This window comes from Squalius cephalus (assembly GCF_949319135.1).
Source record: "Squalius cephalus genome assembly, chromosome: 12".
NCBI lineage: Eukaryota > Metazoa > Chordata > Actinopteri > Cypriniformes > Leuciscidae > Squalius > Squalius cephalus.
In genome coordinates this window covers 10,686,444-10,711,261 of record NC_137133.1, presented here as the reverse complement: position 1 = coordinate 10,711,261, position 24,818 = coordinate 10,686,444, and the positions used below count along the sequence as shown (strand labels likewise).

Below are 24,818 nucleotides of genomic sequence, written 5' to 3'. Positions count from 1 at the left end.
TAGATACAACTAAAAACTTGTTATAGTGACAAACTTAGACACTGTAAATCTTAAGAAAATATGTAAATCTTACTGTAAATACATATACAATTCTTTATTGAAAGTAAAGATATTTCTTACAGCCGCCAGGTGCTGAAGGTGGGAGAGAGGGTCCAGGACGCTTTGCTGCATAAGTGTGATATTTTGTATACAGAGGTGGAGGAGCTGTTGTTGAGCAGTGGTGTCACACACCGGAGTGATCTCCTGCAGGGCAGGCAGGAAGGCCTCCAGAGCTGCCCTGTATCCCTCCGATTCATCCAGCATCATCTACAGACACACCAGAAGAGTTGCTAATAAGTTGCTACATACCATCTACATAAAGTATGGTATGTCTCACTAGAAGTGGCCTGTAAACGGCTTCAGTGTGAGGCTTTGACCTGACCTTGAGGGAGTTGGCGTGGCAGTGGATGCATTTTGCAGTGGTGTAGGTTCTTGGTTCGACCAGCCAGGACTGAGCCTCTTTCAACCAGCAGTTGGAGCTACTGAGTAAACCCTCATAGTCTTGCAGACAGGCAGGGATCTGATGGGAGCAAAACACAAGGCACAAGCAGTCATGGTTGCTATCAGTGGCATTATGTGTTGGCTTATGTTGTGAAACAAGGATTATGGGTAAAGGCTGACTTTGCTGATGAGGGCGGTCTTGTGCTCGGCCTGTTTGGCTGTGGTCTGGTAGAGCTGCAGTGGCTCCGTGAGCTGGTCCATGAGGACGTGTGCTCTCTCAGGCTGTTGCTCAGCCAGATCCTGCACCTCAGCCTCCAGCTCGGTTATCCGAGTGTGCCACTGGTCCAGCTCATCCCATATTCGCTGCACAAACGCACACACATGCACATTAGACTTTAATTAGTGTAGACATCATATTTCACTGGACACAAATGTAAAATGTGAAAGATGGAAGATCAGTTCATTAAATATGTCATGAGTAAAGCCTTAATATTTTACTATTTTTATTTTTATTTTTATTTTTTACGATTCTACTCATTTATTATACTTTACAGAAGTTTTCTGTACATACAATAAGTGTTCACATTCTCTCTCTCTTTCCATACATAATTTTTCAGAATATTTGTTGCTTTTTGCATCATCTGAAACGTGCTGCGACTTGTATAATGCAACTAACGTCAAGCACGCAAAACGCACACATTTGGACCTGTGCTGAATGAGAGAAGTATGCGAGCCCAAATTTATTTGTATAGCGCACTTCCCACATGTCGGTAGTTTTGTTTCGTTTTACATAAATTAGTTTTGGCATATATACCAGATGTTGTTTATAATGAATGCCACTGTTTGTTTTATACTTGTATTTTTCATCCAGGGCTGCGTTTTCCAAACGCATCATAAGCCTAAGTTGATCGTAGAACAATTGCCACCAATTGTTGCTGTTGGGAAACACAGCCCTGTTCTGTTCTGAAATGAATACTGTTAAATGTAAAGGATTTGCTGTGTTGTGAGGGAAACTAAAACTAAAACTTGTTTATAATGTTTGTAAATGCTTTGTTTTAATTATTGGTATTATTACAGTATTTCGAAATATAATAATAAAATGTGACTCATACATCTGTGTTTTTTCCTCTCTCACCAATGCAATTTTGATCCATGCAACTTATTGTCAGGTGCAACTTATGTTCCAGAAAATACGGTATATACATAAAATTACTAAATAAAAAAAATACAATAAAAGTATAAGAAAACAAATAAATAAGAGAATAAACAGAACTAAATAATAAAAAAAACTAAGCAATGAGAGAAAAAATGAATGTTATGTTTTCCGGAGTGTTTTGTCCACTTGTAATTGGTGGAAATATATTTTCAATAATGTGCATGTGGAGGCAAGAAGGGAACAAGTACCTTTTGTGTACGTTCAGCCTCAGAACAATTAGGACTTGTTTGCTTTAGCAGGGCATGCACACAATTCAAGCCCACTGTCACCTCTCCAACCTGTTCAACCATTTTACTAAGAGGACCACTTCTCTCCATGACCATGGCCAACTGAAACAGAGTTACATTTGTATTAGGTTTTATTTAAAAACAACACAAAGACACTCCAACTTAAGTAATATATATATATATATATATAAAATATGGCAGTTATAGTTTGAGTGTCTGTGTTATGTTTTGTGTTATATTGAGTATATAAAACAATTTTGGAGGTTATAATGGAGACTGACTGCATTTTCAAAAGTTCAAAGGGTTGTTTTATTTTATAATTTATTTTATAATCCCTTATTGATATCTATATTCATATAAACATGCTCATTAATAATATTCACATACATACACACACAATACGCTTTTTCCAACATTAAACACACTCTACCTATAGCTTAAACAGTGCTTGATCTCACAGTATAATAAAATGAAAGATAAATAAAGTAAATACTTTGTCCTTAGCCTCCTGCAGGGAGACGTTGAGCTCGTTCTGTAAGATCTGAATCTCTGATGGTACACAGCTCCATCTGTTCTGCACTCTGTCTATGACGTCCTGCAATCGAGCCTTTTGTGACACCAAATCCACTTTGACTTCCTACAGTGTGATACAACACAATTAATACAATATCAACAGCAAACACTGCAGAAACAGACTCTCCCCGTAAAAAAACAAAAAAACAAAAAACAGGCCATAAAGCACCAACCTGTAGTTGTTCAGCCGCTGACTCGGACTGTAAAACCGTCAAAAGAGAGAGAACGTTCTGCTGAATGGCACTCATCTCCTCCTGCACACGACCCAACTCCTGGATCTCAAAAAGCACCTCCCGGCGGATATTATTGCTCTGATCTCTGAGACTATGCATGAAAATAAGGTCTGTAAATGTAGAGTCTGAACATTTCCTCAACATATATGTGTTTATGTGCAAGTGTGTAAAAGTCTTACCTTCTGCACTGACCCTGTAGAGACTGCAAGTCCTGACAGATTTGAGGAGAAACTTTCAGCTGCTGCAAATTTGAGACCCCAAGCAAACGTGCCACATGGTGTTGTAGAGAGGCAAGTGTATGATACTCCTGCTCAATCCTATCTTGAAGGTGCTCAGTGAGGCTCAGAACACCCTGAAGATCCACCAGGGATCCCGTCACCATAGATGAGTCAGGGAGATTATTCTGCAGACTGCCAAGACCTTCCTTTGATTTATTGAGCTGCACAGCAAACCCCAAAATGAAGAGAAATGAATTAATGCACAGCTTACTTCATTAATCATATTACAAGCTGGATATGTAATTCAAATATATTATTAATTGTCTATTTTATATTATAAAATACAGCAAAATAAAATAGAAAATCACATACACGTATCACAAAGTCTCTCCACTCTGCTTCTTTATGAGACGTGCTGGCTGTGAGTGATTCCACTCTGCCCTGCAACACTGCCCAAGACCTCCACAGATGTCCCAGCATCAGATCCACAGGAGCATTGCATCGACGACCTGGGCAGCTTTCCCTCAATTCCTCCAGTCTTTTAGCAATGTTCTTCAGCTCTGTCTGGAGCACCTGCAGATGAAGACAACTTCAACGTATGCTAATCTAGCATACTAGAATTGTTACGAGATGAAAAGTAGCACAAGGAACCATTCATACACCATAAAAACTAAAGTATCCAGTATATTCTCAAGCAAGTTTTCATTGGTCCCCAAATCATTTTCAAGAGTTTCAAGGGTATTATTGTAATGCATTTAAACCAAGCCCAACATGCATGATAAACAAAATGGATTAGATTCTTCTACATGGTGACTATTAATGGCATATAATGACCACAAACCTTTACATTCTGCTGTTGTTCTTGGCAGGCTTCAGAATCAGTCGGTTTTTGACTTGAGCATTTTGAGATTTGAGAATCAATGTTTTTGAGAAGTTGGCTCATTTCTTCATGGTGACTCATGTGCACAATTTGGTCTCCCATGCACCTAAATTGTAGCAAAAAGAGTGAACCATTAAATGCAGCTAATTAAAACTGCCTTTAGTACATTTCATTTAACCAAATAGATGCATTCCATTCAAACTAATTGTTTCAGACCATGGTTTCTGAGAAAAATGTTTCCAAGTAACATACAGTATATGGCAGACATTTAAAGATTATTTGTAAAAGTATTATTTTTTCCTATTTTCCATCCCCCACACAAAACAATTATACAATGATTTTCCAATTTGATAAGAAAATCTCAACAACGGTCAAAGAGCATTGTGAATGCAACAATCTGAACCATAGGACAAGGTCATCAATTTTGATAAAAAATAAAATAAAATAAAAAAATAAAAACTTGTGATCAAAAACATGCTTATAGAGTACGGCTAACCTCTGTAAAGCCTTGAGTCTGAGTTGAGCCTGAGCTTCTAATTTGGCATCTTGTACCAGAAGGTGACTAAAAACCTCGATATGAAGCTGCTCAGTTAGAGGGATGGAGAGGCATGTCTGCTGGGGTACGCAAGCACCAACTTCAGACAAGCGGGCCTGGGAACCCTCAACCAGAGTGCTGAAAATCTGCTGAATATAACGATGCTCCTCTTTGTAGCCTTTGAAGCCAGTAGATGGAATCATGAGATTGGATCTGATTTGCTGAAAAAAGCTCTCTGCACCCTGAACAGCCCAGCTGTAATGCTTTAGTGCCTCCCGAGCTTGGAGAAGCTTGTCCTGGAAAACCCCAAAAAATGATTAGAAATCATAAAAACAACATTCATGGTTTCTAAAAACTAGTTTTCACAAAATCGATTTTTACTACATGCCTATTTGTACAGCGATTCCCCTCCTGCAGGATGTTAATGCGTGATGCTTAACTAATTCACAAATTAAATTCAAAAATTGGTATATTTCAATGTATCAGTGTTTCCTTCATATCTGAGATGCAAGTTGTGAATGTGAGTTCACCGTCTTTTTTTCATCAGATTGAATATAGACTATGTACCATGATATTTATGACAAGAAATGTCTTTCAAATGAGTTTTTGTTGAGGACTGCATGCAAAAACAGACATGACCAGTATAGACTAGTGCAAAAAAAAATTACTCTTATGAGCTTTTTTTTTTTACGCATTTTGTGTGACCAGTTTTGCCCAACTGTTGATGATGATGATTTACTCTTGAGCCGATTCTTTTAATGAAGTTAAAAAAATAAAAAAAATAAAAAACCGAGTTACTGGTTCAAATCAGTCTAAAACACTAGGAAACAGAAAATGGACATTACAACAACTGAATCAGAATTAAATCGAATCAAAATCAAAACGGATCAGGAGCTTGTGAATTCAATTAAGTTGAATTAGGAAATCTGTATTAAAGGGATAGTTCACCCAAAAATGAACACTACCACTTGATTTACTCACCCTTAAGCCATCCTATGTGTATATGACTTTCTTCTTTCAGGCGAATACAATCTGAGTTTCATATACACCTAAGAAAGTCATATACACCTAGGATGGCTTGGGGGTGAGTAAATCATGGGATAATTAAAATTTTTGGGTGAACTATCCCTTTAAGATGCAGCCCTACTAGAAATTCTTCAAAATAACAATGCTGTCACATACATATTTGAAGAAAACTACAACAGTTACAAAAGCAGCATTCTATTGGTCAAGAAGACATAATGACAGTCATTTTAACATGCATGGTCACATGGAACTTACCATATGCACATTGCAATCATTAAGAGTTCTCTGGCCAAGATCAACTGTCATCTGGTAGCTTTCAGCCACTTCTCCTTTCTTGCAGCCCTCCAACATTTGAATCACTGACTCAACGGTCTGGACAAGTGTCCAGTGCTTTCTCAGCTCTGCATCAATAGTCTTATTATCTGGCTCCATGCAGATGGTCTTCTTCAGCTGCTGCCTGACACTGTTGAAGAGCTCAACGAGTGGACTGAGGTCTGTGGGACTGCCAAGTCGCTCTACCAGAGAGCAGTGGAGGGTTTTAGCCTCGTTTTTGACTGTGAGCTCCCAAGAAGCTAGCTGCTCAGTGACCAAACAAATCTTTTGCCTTTCTGCTATCAGCTGGGATGGATAAAGATCTTTTGAAATGGCCTCCAGGTGGTCAGCGGCCTCTTGACATGTTATTCTCGCCAGAGGCAGCTCCACTAGGACAGCCTGACAGACACAGAGCCTAACGTCAGTTCCTACATGCGAGTCTACAATATGCGACAAGCTCTTCTTGACTGCCTCTCTGGAGTTCTCCATGTGCTGCCTTGAAGTGAGGTACTCCTCATGCTCTTTGGCTTGCTGCTCCAGCAGATGTATTCTCCTCTGTAGGTCTAGTACAGCATGGAGCATCTCTTTCCTCCGAGGTTCTGGGCAGTGTGGAATTTCCTGCACCTTGCACAGGAGCTCCATCAGCATGTGCTTGACAGGTTCAAGAGCCGAGAGCGAGTCTCTTGTTACAGGATACTTCTGCCTCATGACATCAGCATTCAACTGTCTCAAGCTCTTCTGAATGAAGTTATGTTCTTCAGCAGACGATTCCTGAGAATGAAGGAGCTCTTCAAACACCCAGCACGAGGCCCACTTACGGTTCACAACTCTAGAGACTTCTTCTTGTAAGGCTGTAAGCCTGTTGATAAGCTGAAAGCTTTCGGGTACACTCAAAACGTTATTCATAGTCTTGGTTTCATCTAACAGAGACTCCAAGTTTTTTGCTTGTCTCTCAGCATCCTTCAAAGCCTCAGTGGATACCTGAAGCTGAACCCTCAATTCTGGGATCGTAATTTTAGGTTCAGAGGCCACCGGTTTACCAGACTCTTTTTCCAATACTGAGGTCAACCAAGAACTGCTGTCAGTGATCTGTTTCCACAGTCTTTCTCTGATATGTAACATTCTGTTCATTTCTACAACCGCACATTCAGTCTTCTCAGAAATCTTAACATACAAATCCTCTAAGGAATCGAGGGTGGGCAACATGGCTTTGGAATCCTTCTCGTCGAGACCTGTAACTTCCTCTCTAAGCTCTTTCAAAACAGAGGCCAACTGAAACCTCTTAAGAGATGTTTCAGACTGCAGTTTTTTCATGTGGTTGACCTCGTGACTTGCCTCTTCAGGGTACAGGGACAACCTCCTTCTCCTACTGACTTTGCTTTCCGTTTGTTTAGCCCATGTAACATAGTCACTGATGATCCTAATGATCGGTGAACAATCATTGCCATTTGAAGTCTGAGAGCTGAGCTTCTCCTGAGTCAGAGCAAGTTGAGAATTCAGACCCTGCACTGCATCCTCCATATCTCTAAGCTCTTTCTTTCCCAGCGGACTTGTGGAAAGAGCCTGAGAGACCTCAAGAATGTACGAATAGCGCTCAGTCAACACTGCCAGGTCTGCAGTTCTGACCGTCTCATGTAGTGCACTTTGCCAGTCTATTGGTCTGTGAGAGCTGTGTGAAAGACAAACTGACTTCTCCAGAAGATCCAGTTCACGTTGCAGCTCTCTGGCCTCTTGCAGGAGTCCAGAAACTTCTGCTGTGCAAACATTAGCGTGCCACAGACTCTTAGAAGCAGCCCACTCCACAGTCTGCCATCTCTCCTGTAAAGTCCTAAAAGGTTCAATGCAGGCCACAGGTCCCTCTGCCTCATCCAGATGGGCTGAGATCTGAGAGCATGTCTGTAGGAGTTCTTCAAGTATGCGTCTCTTCTCCTGCATGCTCTTTAGGAATGCACTCAGCTTCTCTGCTTGCAGGGTGCTGCTTTCAATGCAATCTCTTCAAAATGGTGAGAGAAATGGGGATTACTTTTCATTGTCTACACTACTCTTACTCTAAAATTTGGAGAATAGTCATGACAAGTAGGTGTGTCTAAACCTGTACTGGTAAAGTCATCAATGAATAACAGGTATAGGAAACATGTAATCATAAAAAAAAAAGTATAGTGTGTCAACATGAAATCTTAAAACATGTAATTTTATCTTTAATTTGCTTTCTTATATTTCACTGTTTCAGAATATTAATTAATTACAAATCATTTATTCCCAGTTGATCATTAAAATACAGCATGAACACTAGAGCCCTATCTGGACAGGACAGGACTAAGACTAAATTTGTGACCTATGGAAGTCAATGGCTACAGTTTGGTAATGAATATTCTTTAAAATAACTCCTTTTGTGTTCAACTAAAGAAAGAAACTCATGCAGGTTTGGAACAACATAAAGGTGAGTAAATTATGAGAACATTTTCATTTTTGAGTGAACTATCCCTCTTTATGGAGCGTAAAAATATATATAAGATCAATACATTTTAGAATCATCGCATCTATGTTAAAGATGAACTCACAAACACACACACAGAAAATGTCAATAAGGATACTCACAGTGTCAGTGTGCTGAGCTCAACCTCCAGGTTGTGTAGAGTATCCGTGAGAACACGTTTTTGCTTGTGATACTGTGTGACCTGCTGTAGCTGTGCCTTTTTAAATTCTGCCATTGTTGAGGCATCCAGCAGTACTCCGTTCCATCTCCTCTCTATGGCCTGCTCAGGCTCTGTAAAGCATCCTGCACCAGATTCATTCTGAGGCAGTCTGGCCACCTGATCCATGACACATTGCTGGCAGATCTATGTATGGAGGGATGTAATGTCATAATGTTTGTCAGTTTTATTTTAAATACTTACAGTTTGAAAGTTTGATTTGTGAGCCAGTTTTGCATGCATAAGCATCATGGCTCATTGTGTCAGATATGTGTGCCAACTATTAGGCCACAGAACCAAGTGATTCTTGTACAGTGGGGTCCAAAAGTCCACTAATGAAAATGCTGATATTTAGCATTTTTATAATGCAATACAACATTTTTACATTACAAATTATATTATCAACATCATAATATGAAAGTACTGTACATGAATTTCAAAAGCTTTTAGTATTTAGTTTGTCCCTTTTGCTTTAATTACAGCAGCACTCGAGCTGCATGATGTAAAACCTGATGATAATGTTCTCCAGCATGACTTGAAATGATTCAAATATCATCTTGAGCTTTAAAAGAAGCAAAAACATCTGACCTTTTGATTTGACATGATCAGTGCCTCAAATCTGATTTCATGTGACTTGGAAATCTGATTATGTTCTGCTTCATTTAAAGTCATATGTTTTGTCATCAGACATCTCCTGAAGGTAGTGAGGGATTGTTTGGGCTGTTTTTAGGTTAGCTCTTCATGACTACTGACATCTTTTACTGTCAACAGCTGTTCACAGCTGGAGGTTTTGGAGAAACCAGTCCAATAAAGTAATGTACTGTACCTCAGCTTCTTTTAGCTGAAGAGTCATATGTGCAATGCTGAGTTGGGCCGGTCGGTACCGGCATCTGAAAACCTGCAGGACAGTCCATGCCAAACTGTTCTCAGACTCTGAGAGTAATGAGTTCCGAAACCAGGAATCCTTCCATGGTCTAGTTTCCTGTAAAAAAATACAAGTATTAAAATTTGAAACCAAAGTGAGAAATTTTTTACGCAGACAGAGAAAATGGTACCACTCAAAGCAGCACAGAGCAAAGGAAATCCTTCCTTCCTGTGCAATTTCCTCCCAGCCTTGAGGGAATATAGGGTCTTCAAGTCAAAGACCAAAACGAGTTGATTAACTGATAAGAGTCAGTAATATTTGAGAAAAAAAGTATTTCTTGGTTTCACTTTAACAGAAACAGAAATGAAAACTATATTTTTCCTGAATTCCTTTTCTGTTAAAAGCCCAAAAGTTGAATGCACCAAAGTTTCTTAAGTTCTTCAAGTTGTTCCTTAAACAATTTAGAACAAAACCATAATGTGTTCACATACGTACCTCAGAACTGTGACTGGTCACCAGAGGTGGCTGAATATTAGTGATGGTGTTCAGTAAAGTGGCCCACACATGTGTCCCTGTAGGCTGCTCCGCATGGCTCGTTTTATCCTCGCCGGTTGCTCCTGATCCTCTGTTTTCGGATGATTTGTTCCTGGTAGATGAATCTGAATTGGCTCTGTGCATTTCTTCATACTACAATAAGGAAAAAGTATCATAGTTCATATTTCAGGGCAAAAGTTCACCACAACACCGCTTGCACCTGCTGTCAGAGCTCGTTTAAAATAGAAACACAGTTCTGTTCTAAATTCCTTAAGTCACAGTTTCAGAAAAACTAGGAATGCTGCCCCATTGGGAACTGAGTATTTCCTCTAAAAGGCGTGGTGTGCCTCCAGGGCTAAAACAGACTTGGGAGAAGCAGTACTGCAAGAACTAATGCCAACAAAATGTAGTTGGTATAAGGAAGCCAAGTTCTTGCTCATTGAAAATATTGTTTTGTAAGACAAGTATTGTAAGGCAACTTCTATAGAGCTGGTAAGTCCCGCCCCCTCCGCTAACCCCGCTGGACCTCTAGGTTGAAAAATCGTCAATGCAAGTGAATGGGAGAAAATAATTATTTTCTGGCCCCGTTAGAATTTTGCCATGAATGTGAACATACTGTATGTTGTCTGTGAATTTTTTATATAACGGGACCAGAAAATAATTATTTTCTCCCATTCACTTGCATTGACGATTTTTCAACCTAGAGGTCCAGCGGGGTTTTACGGAAGGGGCGGGACTTACCAGCTCTATATGAAATCAAATAGATGAAAAAAAAATGCATACGTGCCACAATTTAACCATGATAAAGGGTAGAGGGCGATATCTGTTAGAATGCTAACACATGGAATTATGTATGAATGATGCAACAACGTGCAAAGGTGGCCTATGGAGAATCAATCAAATGAATAATATATATATAAAAATAAAAAGCATTTGTTAATGTATATTATAAAATGTATTAAATATATATAAATACATACAACTTTTAAGGAACAAATGCTTTTTGCCACTGCAGCTTAACAATTACACCAAAATATAAGAGGTAAGGATATAAATACCATGCATGCACAAGTAAGAAAACAACGTTCACCATTGTTGAACAAACAGCTTTGAGTGCACATAAAATTACACAATGAATTCCAGCATTTCACACAGCTTGGAATAATGATTGCACAATCAGATAATGTAAGATCTTTCAGATAATTTTTTGAAACCATGGCCATCCTACATATTCCAATAGGAGACAATACATTTAATTTTCTCAGAGTGAATTATAGAGCTTTTAAAATCCTTTTTCTTATCCTTTCAATGATTTTCATTATCTGATATTTTTTAACAAATAACTTCTTGAAATGGTGCAAAATGTAAAATGAAAGGCATACATTGAACTTGAAAAGTAATAATTTTCTGCTTTCAGTAAAAGCACTGTAGGTTCACAACTTCTGTGTTATACAGCTATTACAATTTACGTTCTTCTGAAACCTGTTAAACAATAAGGTTAAAAAAGTTTTGAATGAACACATTAAAAGTGCTTGAAAAGCATTTCATTCAGGTACTGAACATGACCACCAAGATTTTTGTGAGTGATGTCACATTTTTATAAGAACACATCCATGTGAATCTTACCTGCAAAGGGAAACTGCCTTCATCTTCAACTGAATCATCTGTCCTCTGAGCTTCAGCATGGCGGAGCTGTGACTTTGATGGCACTGCAGTAAGGTTTTGTGTAATACATTCAGCTCTCATAAAGGGTGAAGCATCTGTTAGCATTGTTTCTGAGTCCTCTGTACGTGCTGAATTTTCAGTCTCCATTGCGGCTAAGACCACACTATCTGTGGCTTCTCCGTCAAGTGAGATGCTAACAGTCTCAAATTGTTCATCCTTAGGCTCAGTTTGTAGAAGATTCAAGGTCTCTGGCTGCACAGTGTCCACAACCTTTGTTAGTTTGTCTTCTGTGCTCAATGGCTTTGCATTATTTGGGTGACTATAGTCTGAAGACACAGTCAGTGAAGTATCTGTGATGTCCAGCAGACTTACCTCAGAAGTTTGAAGGTTTTCTGAGTCAGTTTTATTCTTCTGTTCCGATCTAGATGTCTTCAGCATTCTACTACTGATATTGCTTGCTTGTTTCACACCAGCTGATTTCCTGTTCTTCTTCCTACCTTTAGCAACATTTGTAGGCTTTTTAAGTGTGTTTGCTTCATTTGAGGGCTCTGCAAATTTGTTTTTCTCATCCTCATCATGACTCTCCAACATTGTGACATCCTGCTGATGAACTACAGAGCCCGAATTATTGCCTTCTCCGGTTTGGAAATCCATTTGGCTTGATGTTTCTGCTTCTATGAATTCATGTTGCTTCTCTTTTTCACCTTTTTGAATGTCAATCTCCATGATCTCATGGGTTTTGGGCTGGATTACTTCCTTCTGTCCTGGCTGTAGCTCAGAACTACATGATTTCACATTGTCCTTCTCTGAAAGGCCTCCTTTAGCCTCTTGGCCTTCAGGTTTCCTCTGTTGATTTTTTACCTCTGTCTGGGAGAATTTATCTGTGGACGAATCTTCAGGGACCGATACATTTTCACCAGACAGTAAATGACACCTGTCTGATGAAAATGTAGGAGAATCAACATTGAGGATGATGGTAAATACTTTCTTTGCATTTCCAGAGCTTGCATGATGGTTCTCTGGGTATGAAACCATTGGGACAAATGCTTGAGTAGATGAATCCTTCTCAGGTTTAGGCCTGGAATCAAGGTCTGGAGTAGAATGGGTGGGTTCAACATTATCAGTGTAATGGTTTTCATTAAACTGCACTTCTGATGTGGATTGAAAATGAAAAGGCTCATCAGAAGAGCATATCACAGCATGTTTTTCATCTATAGCTACATCAACATTTGGTTTGGCTTCCAAGAGTTTCAAACCATCCTCTGATCTCTCTATGTTCCTATCATGAACAACTGAAACAGTATCCCATTTAGTTGTAGAAGCTGGGATAGCTTGTGCCACTGGGCTCTGGTTGGGTTTGGTAAGATCAGAGTCCAGCACTATGGTAAAGACTGGCTTTTGGCTTCCACAAGATGAGCCATGAGAGGATTCACTGTCATCTTCTCTTATTACGGATCCAGTTTCACCCCTCTCTTCAGATCTAGACATCAACTTCTGATCATCTGTGTCATGGCCTGGTGGGAGGTTCTCAACATCTGCAGTTGCTTGTTGTGTTGAGAAAGATAAACATGATGTGTCCTCTGTTCCACTGACTTCCTTTATGGGCATCTTTACATTCATAAGATACAAGTCATCCACTACATTGCCAGTGGCAACCTGCAAAACAAGGAAACTAACTACTATGACTCAAAAACATATCATAATTCAGCAATATACAGTACTGTATGTGTTTTTTCAATCCCTGGGCACTTTTTTATAATCTATAATGAATACTGCATCCTTCGATCAGCCCTGTTTTCAATAGTCTAAATCAGGAAAGTTCTACACTGGTCTCAGAAGATCTTTCAATTCAGTGCTACAGAAGAAGAAAACCATACATGTTTGTACTGACATGAGGGTACGTAAACGATGACAGAAATTTTCCTTTTACGCAGAACTATCCTTTTAAGACATGATTTATTTAACTTATGGGCTTTCTTCTTTAATTTTAAGATTTACACTACCATTACAAGTTTTGGCTCAAAAATGAAATACTTTTAATTATTTAATTAAGAAAATATATATATATAAATATAAATATTAATTATATATATTAGCAAGAAGACATTGAATTAATCAAAAGTGACAGTAAAGACATTTATATTGTTACAAAAGATTTATATTTCAAATAAATTGTTCTTTTGAACTTTCTATTTATCAAATAATCTTGAAAACAAGTATCAGTTTTACACAAAAATGTTAAGCATTTAATCAGTTTTTAGTATTTATAGTAATAAAAAAAATATTTATTGAACACCAAATTTGCATATTGGAATGATTTCTGAAGGATCATGTGACACTGAAGACTGGAGTAATGATGCTGAAAATTCAGCTCTGCCATCAATATATATATATATCTTAAAAAAATATTAAAATAGAAAAGAGTCATTTGAAATTGTAATAATTACTTCCGAACTGTTTTGATCAAATAAATGCAGCCTTGATGAGCATAACAGTTTTGACATCAAAAAAGCAGAGCAAAACACAGCAAAACAAGGATTTTTTCAAAATAGAAAGTAAAAAACAAGCACTTAAAAGCAATGAAGTGGCGTCCTACATTAATGGTCTAGAGTCAGTACAGAGCGGGCACTCCATTTTGAAGGCTTTAGCTAGAACACACTGATTCTGTGCCCACACCACAGTAGTACACTCAATGACTGCACTCCTGCTGACCCTAAAGCCAGACCCACAAAGAAAAACCAAACAAATGTATGCCTGTGAAAGAATAATCACAGGCATATTTTCCTCTTTAAATAAGTTCTGCCACCATTTACTCATCCTCATGTCTTTCAAAACTTGTATAACTTACTTTCTTCTGCAGAGCACAAAAAGACATTTTGAAAAATTTGTTTTTTGTACATACAATGAAAGTCTGTGGGGTCCAATGCTTTTTTGGAGCACACTTACATTCATTGTATGGACAAAAAAAGTTTAAACATTCTTCAAAATATCTTTTTTCGTTTTCTGCAGAAGAATGATATTCATAGAGGTTTGGGACAATATAATAAGGCAACTAAACTAAACTATAATTATACCCGAAAAGAAATATACCATAACTGATCGTAACTGTTTTCAAAAAATTCCTGTGCAAAAGTGACATAACACTAACCTGAACTGAATGGAGTTCCTCTGTGGATACTCCAGGCTGCTGAGGCTCATAGCATTGTATAGAGCTCTGAACTGGATCAGAGCCCCCTTCCCAAGTCCTCAGGGCTGATGCCTTTCCAAACAGAGTCTGAAGGTCCTGGGAGACAGCAGCCTGACCCTCTGGGGAACAGCTTGTCTGCAGGACTTCCGGCAGTTTCTCAACCTCCAGAAGGTTTCTTTCCACTTGCTCTACGGCCTACCAAGAATCCACCAAGTTAGTCTTATTACATTAGATGCCTGGACTAATCAACAAAAAAGTAAAAAAATAAAATAAAAATAAATAAAAATGATATATATTTATAATCTGTGAGCTATGTTGCTGACAAAGCAAATAGAAATCAAGTCTCTGTAGCCCAGATAATTTCAGCTGTTCAAAAATAAATTTCCTTTAGTGCGTCAGATGTTCCTTTTACTATATGACAAACTGAAACTGAATTGAATTGCTGTTAACAGTCAGTCAATAACTCTTACTACAGTAGTTACTAAGAAACAAAGTTCTCAAAACTAAAAATGTTCTCAAAACTGCTTTGTATTTCATTTCAGGCCACTTTCAAGATGCAGACCCTTAGAGAACAAACAGACGAAGGACAAGAAAATTACCTGTACAGCTGTGAGTCTCTCCTCAAGTTTGACCTGTTTGTTCTCATCCTCAGAAATCTGAAATTCCCCCTTGAGATACAGTTCACTGGCCCAGCTGCAGGCCTGCTCTTTGAAGTCCTTCAACTCAAGAACTTCAACTTCATATTGTGCCTTCCCTCCATGCTTCTGTTCCTCTGTTTTACCATTAGATTCAGACTTTAACTCAGGCGCATTATATTCAGTTTTTTTAATCTGAGGTTTGATGTGCTTAGGGTCTTGGACCATCTGATTTTCAGGCCTGTCAGGGTTCATTGCTTGCTCTCTCTTCTCTATGACCAGCTCTCTGGCCATGCAGATGCTTTCTTGAAGGTGAGCTCCATCTTCAGCCAGTGCCTGGAGGTTTTCTAGACCTGCAATGCTGGCCAGAATATCGATCTGCTGTAGTAATGCATCTGCCTGCTCGGTCTCCGTTTGCAGCTGCTCCGATAAGCCCTGTCAGTTGAAAAGGTTACATTAAGGGATTAGTCCATCAAAAAAAACATTTTTGGGTAAACTACTGAAATTGAAAGTTTGAACATGTCGTTCCAAACCCACAAGACTTTCGTTCATCTATGGAACACAAATGAAGATCTTTTTGATGAAATCGGAGAGCTTTCTGTTTCTTAGTCTCCAACTACCACTTTAGTTTGACACTTCAAAAAGTTCATAAAGAGATCGCAAAACTAATCCATATGAATCAAGTTGTTTTTGAAGAGACGCAATCGCTTTGATGAACATTACATTTGGACTTCTATTCTGGACTAAACCGCTCAATTCATATGGATTAATATTAATATCATTAAGAATATCTTCATTTGTGTTTGTAGAAGAACGAAAGTCTTACAGGTTTGGAACGACATGAAGATGAGTAAATGATGACAGAATTTTCAATTTGAACTAAACCTATAACAAGTTTACTGGCACAAGTCAACCTGTCACTCACATGACATCACAGCAATTGCAAAACACAACCATCCAATGGTCCAATCAATTCCCCATGGACAAAATCCTAATTTTTTTCTTATTCAAGAAGGGTTTTCACTTGGATATACGTCACAATAGGGAAGAAAAGACTGTCACAACTTCCATTTCATGTAGATTTTAAAAATGTAAACGTTCACCTGGATGATGTTGAGGGCATGTGGGCTTTCAGGTGTGGTCAGTGTGCTCAGAGCATTTTTAATAGTTTGGATGGAGGACAGGTGATCAACGATCTCAGACGCCACCTGGCCTTTGGCAGCAACCAGCTGTCTGAAAACATCACTGGTCTCAGAAAAGAGCTCCATCACCTCTGCCATCTTCTTCCTCAGTTGGCTCTCAATCACCTAAAAATGAACAAATGAATTTGATGAAATATGATGATGAGCTAGGCTGTTTAATACATGTGATTTACCAATAGAACATGACAGATTACAGCATTCTTTAATAAAAATTTCATTAATTGAATAAATTAGTATCGTGAAAAGATCCTGGTCTGTCCAAAAATCACCTGCAGCTCCAGTGGGAACTCATGACTCTGCAGCAGCTCCTGGATCTCTGAAGATCTGCGATGGAAATGTTCAATGTTCTCCTCTTGAACCCTCATCTCATCCTGTGCAAAATATAAATATAATATAAATATAAAACACCACAAAAGGAAGAGCTGTATTAAAAAATACACAACTGTTCAAATGTTAGATAAGTTATAAGATATAATGATACTTATTTTGTTCCATTTTTGATGGATTTATCTCAAATAATATCCAAAATGTTCAACATTGGTTTCAAATTCTAAAATAAGTGTATCTGAAAGTTATACCTAAAATTGTCATCTGACAAAGGTTTTACCTGCATTGCAGACACGTCAAGTTCCGTATGAAAGGGGTGTGACTGAGCAAGTGTCATCAGCTTTTGGTTGCTCCAGCCCTCTACCTCTCCAGCCAATAGAAGGAGTTTTTCCCAAAGAGAAAACCCAGCTTGAAGGTTGTCCAGATGACAGTCTGTCTTCTCAGTGACCTGAAATAAGAGCATTTATAACAGGTTAATGGAAACAAAGAATATTATTAGAGAGAAAGAGAGAGGACATATATGTGAAGAGATGACTCCTGCGAGGACTTGAGATGAAGCAAACTCTGAATCAACATGCACCAATGTAAAATTTTCTATATATAGTAATCATTATGTTCACAGCTTGTAATAATTACTTCAATTAGTTCATTGTTTTTGCCTAAAATTTATATATGATGTTAGCTAACTGAGTGATTTGTATATGTACTGTACATTCTGAAATACATTACTTGGACAGTCACCTCTGATAACAGATAACTCTAAGGCCCTGTTTACACCTGGTATTAACATGCGTTTTGGACGATTGGATCACAAGTGGACGCCACTAAATACGGGTGTAAGTGGGGTCTAAAAAGTTTTGAGCTTGTCCATTTTCGACTACTTCCTGAGGTAGTCGAAAACGCATTTCGACCGCATTGCTGTCGTAGTGTAAACGTTCATGTAGTTGAATGCGTTCAAACAGCCACAAAAGACCGCCTACTCTCCACCTACTGACCTAATGCCTAAACAAAAGTACCAAGCCCAATGTTTCCTGACCATTCCTTATTTCTAGCACACACTCACAGCGTTCAGCGTGGTCTTGGAGCTGTCAGAGCAGAAACGAAAGCTGCTGTTCTCAGTCAGAGTGTTTTCCAGTCGTCTACAGGCGCGCTCATATGTGAATTGTTCATTAGATCGAAAGATTTGAAAAAAAACATACATTTACCCACCCCCTCGAAGAAATCAGAACAGAAGTGGTTAAAAGTGGACAAAAGAGATGGATTAAAACACCAGGGGCCTAATGTATAAACGTTGCGTACGCACAAAATGGGCATAGAAATATGCGTACGCATTTTTCCACGCACATATCGGGATTTATAAAAAATAAACTTGGCGTAAATAAGTGCGCACCGTAAGGATGCTCTTGACCGTGCGTACGCACTCTTTTAGAAGAGTATGTGTTTTGGCGACACCAACTGGCCCAAATAGCAATAACTATTTAAAATTAAAAACTTCTAAATTATCCTATTACATCACCCAATAAATCAAATTGCATCAACCTGAATTATCATTATGATATGATTATGATGGAGTTTGATGGATTCATTGATTTTAATAAAATTTGGACTCTATTTCATTATAGCTCTGCACTGGTGTCTTGCAGAAGATCACTTTTAGACAGAAAATCTAAAGAAATACAAGATAATACAAATATAATTTCGCTCACCAACCTGTCACTTGAAACAAATATCCATCCCTTCTTAAATGTCCGCGCCAGCGAGCGCGTTGGGCCGTTTAGTGAAACTGACGCAAATAACAGTTTAAATAAATAAAATACTTCTGATATAAACTATGTTTTACTTATGATATAAACATTTAGATTAAATATGCCATTCAAATTAATGGAGAACACTTAAACATGAAATCATTACTGAGAAGTTACAACATTTTTTATATTCAAATTCAATCAATAGAAATATTTGTTGTGGATGCGATGTTTTTGAACACGTTTCCTGTAGCGTGCTGTGTTTAAATGTTTTAACCACAGAGATAATTGCTTATCATGATAATACCAGATTGTCTGAGAAAATAGTTTCGTGCAAATAATGCCCAAGGCCTATCTGCTTCCATTAAAAATATAAATCAATTAAAAATACTATTCGGCCAGTGGAAAAGATTAAATGTATTTTACACTATTTGATTTATGTATTCAAAAACAAGGCAAGGATAGGCAACTACATGATTTTTATTAATGTAATGTGTCTTGTACCGTTAAACGTTATCACGTGGATGAATAATCATATGCAAATGATATGCAGATGAGGATCTGCATAGTAAAACTAGGCGTTGTAAGCTCCATATATGGTTATTTCAGGGTGGAGAGCATGTGCGCACAATCTTCCGCTGACTGGGATTTATAAAGTGAATTCTGCGCAGGTTCTGGCGTACGAACGGTTTTATAAATCTAAAAACTTTTGTGCGTACGCAAATTCTGCCTTATGTGCGTACGCACACTTTAAGGATGAAATCTACGCAAAGTTTTATACATGAGGCCCCAGGTGTAAACAGGTATGCATCTGCTTCGTCTACTTGTGATCCAATCAACCAAAACGCATCTTAATACCAGGTGTAAACAGGGCCTAAATTGTAATGTAGATACATGCATTTTCTGTAAAGCTGCTTTGAAACAATATGTATTGTGAAATTCACTATACAAATAAATGTGAACTGAAATGAATTGAATATATATAGTATATCATACTATAGCATTACTGAGGGCACTTACATCAAGCCAGCGGTCCATGAGGGTGTCAGCCTCACTCTCAAATGGGGCATCTACACAATCAGGGATCTTTCTCATCAGAGACTGAAGCTGTCTGCACACAGCCCTGAACTCCTCCACTCCGTCCCCAAGACCACTGAGATCTGACTTAATACTGGTCACCTAGACACACACAAAATATATAAATTCATTTATACTACTAAATTCAACTAAATGATGTAGTTAATACTGCCATCTGCTGTCCACTAAGAATGGAAGCCCTGTACCCAGGATTTTCCAAAAGCCCTGTACCTTGCTGATCAGGAGCTGTAGGTTGTCTTTTCCCATGTAATAGGCCTGATCACCGATAGTCTGCTCTGCTCTCTGTAAAGTGCTGCCCAATCGATTTCGGCAGCTCTGGAACTTCTTAAGTAGTTCAGTCAGAGAGACACATTGCTCAAGACTGAAATAGAAGCATGAAACAAATGTGTCTAGTTAGCAATATGTGCTGTCTAATTCCATCAGCGTAACAGCATTTAACAAATAGCTTTCCTATAATCACGGGCATTTCTCGCCACCTTTCTGTGACTGCTCTGTGTGCGTTTTCCCATTCCGCCTGCAGCTCGCTGAGGTCTGTGTCTGAGGTGCTTGTCTCTGCACATGTATCTCTCAGATCCTGAATCTCTGAGCGTAGTGCAACCAGTTTACTCTCCATGTCTGTCAGGAAGCGCAACCTGAAAAAGAGAGAGACACTGGTGAGACTGAGACGTATCATCTACTTTATTGTAATAAATTGATATATAAGAGAGAAATCATTTTTACAAAAATCTCAGAAGTCATTTCACATTTTTTTTTTTTAAACTCTCTGAAACAGATCAAGTGCAGATGTTACTGTGAGAAAGAACTCATGCATCATTCACAGCATTATTTATATTTACATTGATATTTTTCTTAATTGTCTTCATGTCTATATATATATCGTGGTGATAGTTTATTTCAATTATATTGTAGATAATTGTAATATAGTATATTATAATTAACATAACTAGGACCTTGTTTCATTATTTGGAGTATAAAGTATGCTTTAAAATATTTTATGAAAAACAAAGAAAAAAGTCCTGATTTATTTTATTATTATATTGCATTTTATTTGATATTGTGTATTACAATTGTTATTTTAAATAACATAACTCCTTGTTTAACAAATTAAATTAAATTAAATAAAAATGATTACTTTAGAAATATTGTGTAAAACAAAGGAAAAAAAGCAGTACTGTTTTATTTTATTGCATTTTATTTTATATTGTATATTGCAGTTGTTCTTTTATTTAACATGACTAGCACTTTTTTAAATTTAAATTTAACTTAATTTGATAATTTTCACAATCTTGTATGCAAGTATGCAAAACATGAAAGAATAAAAAGTCAAATTTTGAAGTATGTTCACCTGTGCTGTAGTGCAGGAAGTGTGGGCTCCTTCAGCCCGTGTCTTTCCAGTGCCGCCAGTACCTCCCTCAGGGCGACCTGCAGGCCCATCCTCTTCCTACCAAACACTCTCTGCTCTCCCTTTTTTCTTCCTTTCCCACCTCTGTCAGGTCGCCTCGGCCCTACAGCCATTTTAGTCTCAACTTCTTCTGCATGCAGAGCCAAAGATGACACCATCTCATGACAGCTGCCTGGTTTATCATTCAAAGTTACTCCCATACCAGCATCATCTAGCAGTCGGTCTAGCTGAACCGATTCTTCCCTGGCTTGTTGAAGGCTTTGCTGGATGGAGACTAAGCTGTAGCTGCGGTCTGAAGTGCTGTGAGCTGTAGTAAGGTTGTCATTCACCTGGTGGAGTTGGAAAAGGAGGTTCTCGAGGGCCACAATGGCCGATTCACTCTTTCTCAGACACTGTCTTTGCTTCTCCAGGCATTTCGTGCGGTCGTGGAGAGTTTGCTGCAGGGGTAGACGGGCTTGGAGCTCAATGTGACTCAGCTCAGCATCGTCACTAACTGAACCATCACTCTTAAGCAGAAACAGCTCTTTCTCAATACTTTCATCTAGACGCTGAACAAATAACAATGAGGTCACAATGAGTTTGAACAAGCAAATTTACATCAATCAATGTTAAGCACATTACACAAACATTTCAAATGTCCCATTTTCTTAGGAAAGTCTAGCATTTTAGATATCTTCCACATGTGATGATGTGAACAGTAGATGTTCTACAATACATAACGTCAAATAAAATAAGGGCATCTAAATGAAAGGATCTAAAATACACAACTGGTGAGAAGGTGGAGGTGAGAAAAACATTTAGGCATACAAGTGTCTAAAAGTGTCTACAGGTGTCTAAAAGCATGAACATTAATTTGTACCTTTAGGTCTTCATGTAGATTTCTGGCATCAGCAACTGCAAAGTCTCTAATATTCAGAGGTTTCTGACTGATCAGTTTGAGCTGATCAGAAATCAGTCTGATCTGTATGTCAGTTGACTCCAGCAGCTTTACTGCAGTTTCAAGGGACTTCACCCTGAACAATATATAAAATAATATTATTATTGTGCTACTTATGGCTAACAGTATCTCAGTTCCACAACCTAGTGAGCTCGCTTGCAGTATCCCAATAGCCCAATGTCCTCATAAGTGACAGATTTGGACCTGCTTTACATAGACAACAGCTCTGTAAGCCAGACAAATAGAGCACATGAGAGACCTGACAAATGCTTTCAATAAATATTTATTATTTACTGTAAACTATTTTTAATAATACTTTTCAGAAATGAATGACAAATCTTGACAAAACTGTTTTCAACATAGATAATGATAAGAAATGTCTCTTGAGCACCAAATCAGCATGTCAGAATGATTTCCGTAGGATCATGTGACACTATGTAATGACTGAAGAAAATTCAGCTTTATCACAAGAATAAATTACATTAAAATTTGTAAGTTATTTTGAATTGTAGAATCAAATTGAACAAATAAATGCAGCCTTGGTTAGTGTAAGAAACTTATTTCAAAAACATTTACCAAACCTTACCCCAAACTTTTGAACTGTAGTCTATGAGCCAGATTTACTAACAGCTTGCGCCAGAACAAACCCTCTTTTGGCATTAAAAAACTACTGTCAGGATTTACTAAAGACACGCAGTGAACAATTAGCACTGAAAAGCCATGTACACAGTTGTTGTGGCTGACCTTGCATATTGCATATGTATTTGTAGGAGTTTCCCTTTCAGACGCAAGATGTATGGGAGGAGAGTATTTAAATGAATCATGCAAGGTGATTTGCTAAGGTTTGACCTCAATTTACTGGCATTTGCGCCATTATTTACCACCCCCAAAAAAGCATGTCTTAAACCTAATTTGTGCTGCTCTGGGTAAATTGTGTTGGTCACTATGGAAATTATCCGGCTGCGTCTGTGTTCTTCAATTTGCGCGTCGTCAGTAGATAAAGCGCACAACTTTCCACTCCCATCGGTATATTTATGGGACTGCGCTCTCGCTAATTTTCCCTGTTTAGTAAATCTGGCCCTTAGGAGTGATGCCTTTTGGACAAAAGAACAAATCTTAACAGGCAGCATTATTTAGTTGTTAACTTTGAAACAAACCTAAACAGACTTCCTAATGCAAAGCATCTGTAGGCAGCTCACCGGGTTTTGAAAGAGACCATGTACATATGTCTTACCTGGCCTGAATGCACATCTGTTGTCCCCTCCACTGTTGAATGAGCTGAGCTCTCTCCTGCTCCATGTTACAGCCATCCTCCATGTGCTGAGAGCTCTGGGAATACTGAAGCTCAAACTCACACCACAGACCCTCCGTCTGGTCCTTCAGAGCCTAAATGAGCACACAGCCATTTGTATACAAAATGCACCCTGAATGCAGGAGAGTGGTGCATGAGACTTACCAGTAGGTGCTTGAGTTGACTTCTCAGTGAGTCAGCAGAGATACTGGTGCTGCTGCCGGGGCTGATGGGAAACTCTGATCCCAGCAGCTGACTGTTGTTAAGCAACTTCTGATGGAGGACTGACTGTGCAGCACAGTAACTAGAAAAAAAAACAAAAAAGAAAAACAGTCCCAACTATAACATATGCATATATGGTTAATTCAGCTACAAACTTGTACTCATGTTTAGGTTTTAGGTATTAGCTTTCACTACAAACATTATGATAATTGCATTGGATGGCTGTTGTTTTCAGGTTTATCTGTGTATATTGTATCTGTCCCTATTCAAATAAACCATAAATAAATAAATATAAAATACTGTAATTTTTTTTTAAATAAATAATGTGTTATTTATATAAAAAATATTTTTTATTAAATTATTTATTTACTTATTTCATTAAGTAATCATAATGAGCATTTTAAAATGTAGCAACATATAAGCTACGTATAGGGTCCTAAGCCATTTCCAAATATATATACTTCTTTAAACAACTTTAAGGCAGAGACTTGCATCAAAAGGGCTTACCTGCTCTTAGATTCAGTAACCCTCTCTTCCTGTGCTGAACAGGGGTGGATGATGGTTCTCTCTGGTATCTGTTTAATCTCCACAATGTTGGTCTGGACAACAGCCTGAGAGAGAACGACCACAGTGTCATTACAAGTAGGGTCAAACTACCCCAGAACAAGCAAATACACTCTTCAGCAGCCCTAATCAATCTCAGCAGATTAACTCCTCTGAGCTGTCCATGTGCTTAAGAAGGTCGACAACATCCAATCAGAGCTGAGAAGTTCTCACAAGGTTTAGCTCCATGTTTGGCTACAAGCAAACTCTCGACCATGCCAAGAAAACGTGCCATGTTAACACCAGGCAGATATAACGCTAAAACAGATGCTTTAGTTTCTGTTAGTGTAAAGTCATGTTGGTTTGAGTGACAGAGGGGAAAAAAAACACTCTTAAAAAAATACTGCACTGATCAAAAAGAGATAAAACAGTCATGTCATGCACACACAGACATGCAACACATGAGCACGTGTACCTGTGAGTGGACGAGGCTTAGGTCATCTAGCAGTAAAGTCTCTCCCAGCAGGACACAATCCTTGACTGCTCCCCCCCTGCTGAGAACACACATGCACGTGTTCACTTAGCAGACTTTTATATAAAGCTAATTATAATTATAGTTTATATACATACTATGACTAAATACAAACATAGAAATACTTAAGAGCCCAAATTGGTTAGTGTAGTCTGGCTATAAGAAAGGCCAGAGTTTAAGAGGCAGGTCTTAGAACAATAAAATTTGCATTAAAGTTACAAAGGTTTTTTTTTCTAAAGC

At 38.3% G+C, this 24,818-nt stretch overlaps 1 protein-coding gene across 2 annotated transcripts in view; it reads right to left on the bottom strand.

Moving 5' to 3' along the window:
• Window positions 1–24,818, bottom strand: part of syne2a (spectrin repeat containing, nuclear envelope 2a) — a 96,377-nt gene that overhangs the window by 45,800 nt on the left and 25,759 nt on the right. For both annotated transcript variants that reach the window (XM_079888131.1, XM_079888132.1), the window contains exons 26-54: window positions 24,522–24,600; window positions 24,011–24,114; window positions 23,447–23,585; window positions 23,225–23,376; window positions 21,913–22,066; window positions 20,997–21,601; window positions 20,128–20,283; window positions 19,862–20,012; window positions 19,574–19,732; window positions 17,089–17,256; window positions 16,751–16,852; window positions 16,383–16,586; window positions 15,244–15,714; window positions 14,606–14,839; window positions 11,419–13,113; window positions 9,754–9,945; window positions 9,220–9,375; window positions 8,299–8,540; window positions 5,644–7,693; window positions 4,324–4,658; window positions 3,789–3,933; window positions 3,320–3,520; window positions 2,909–3,168; window positions 2,670–2,820; window positions 2,417–2,560; window positions 1,885–2,025; window positions 661–843; window positions 422–559; window positions 121–306 (exon numbers count right to left, since the gene is read on the bottom strand). In XM_079888131.1, coding sequence (XP_079744257.1) covers window positions 121–306; window positions 422–559; window positions 661–843; window positions 1,885–2,025; window positions 2,417–2,560; window positions 2,670–2,820; window positions 2,909–3,168; window positions 3,320–3,520; window positions 3,789–3,933; window positions 4,324–4,658; window positions 5,644–7,693; window positions 8,299–8,540; window positions 9,220–9,375; window positions 9,754–9,945; window positions 11,419–13,113; window positions 14,606–14,839; window positions 15,244–15,714; window positions 16,383–16,586; window positions 16,751–16,852; window positions 17,089–17,256; window positions 19,574–19,732; window positions 19,862–20,012; window positions 20,128–20,283; window positions 20,997–21,601; window positions 21,913–22,066; window positions 23,225–23,376; window positions 23,447–23,585; window positions 24,011–24,114; window positions 24,522–24,600 — 9,097 coding nt within the window. The remainder of the gene's footprint in view (window positions 1–120; window positions 307–421; window positions 560–660; window positions 844–1,884; window positions 2,026–2,416; window positions 2,561–2,669; window positions 2,821–2,908; window positions 3,169–3,319; window positions 3,521–3,788; window positions 3,934–4,323; window positions 4,659–5,643; window positions 7,694–8,298; window positions 8,541–9,219; window positions 9,376–9,753; window positions 9,946–11,418; window positions 13,114–14,605; window positions 14,840–15,243; window positions 15,715–16,382; window positions 16,587–16,750; window positions 16,853–17,088; window positions 17,257–19,573; window positions 19,733–19,861; window positions 20,013–20,127; window positions 20,284–20,996; window positions 21,602–21,912; window positions 22,067–23,224; window positions 23,377–23,446; window positions 23,586–24,010; window positions 24,115–24,521; window positions 24,601–24,818) is intronic.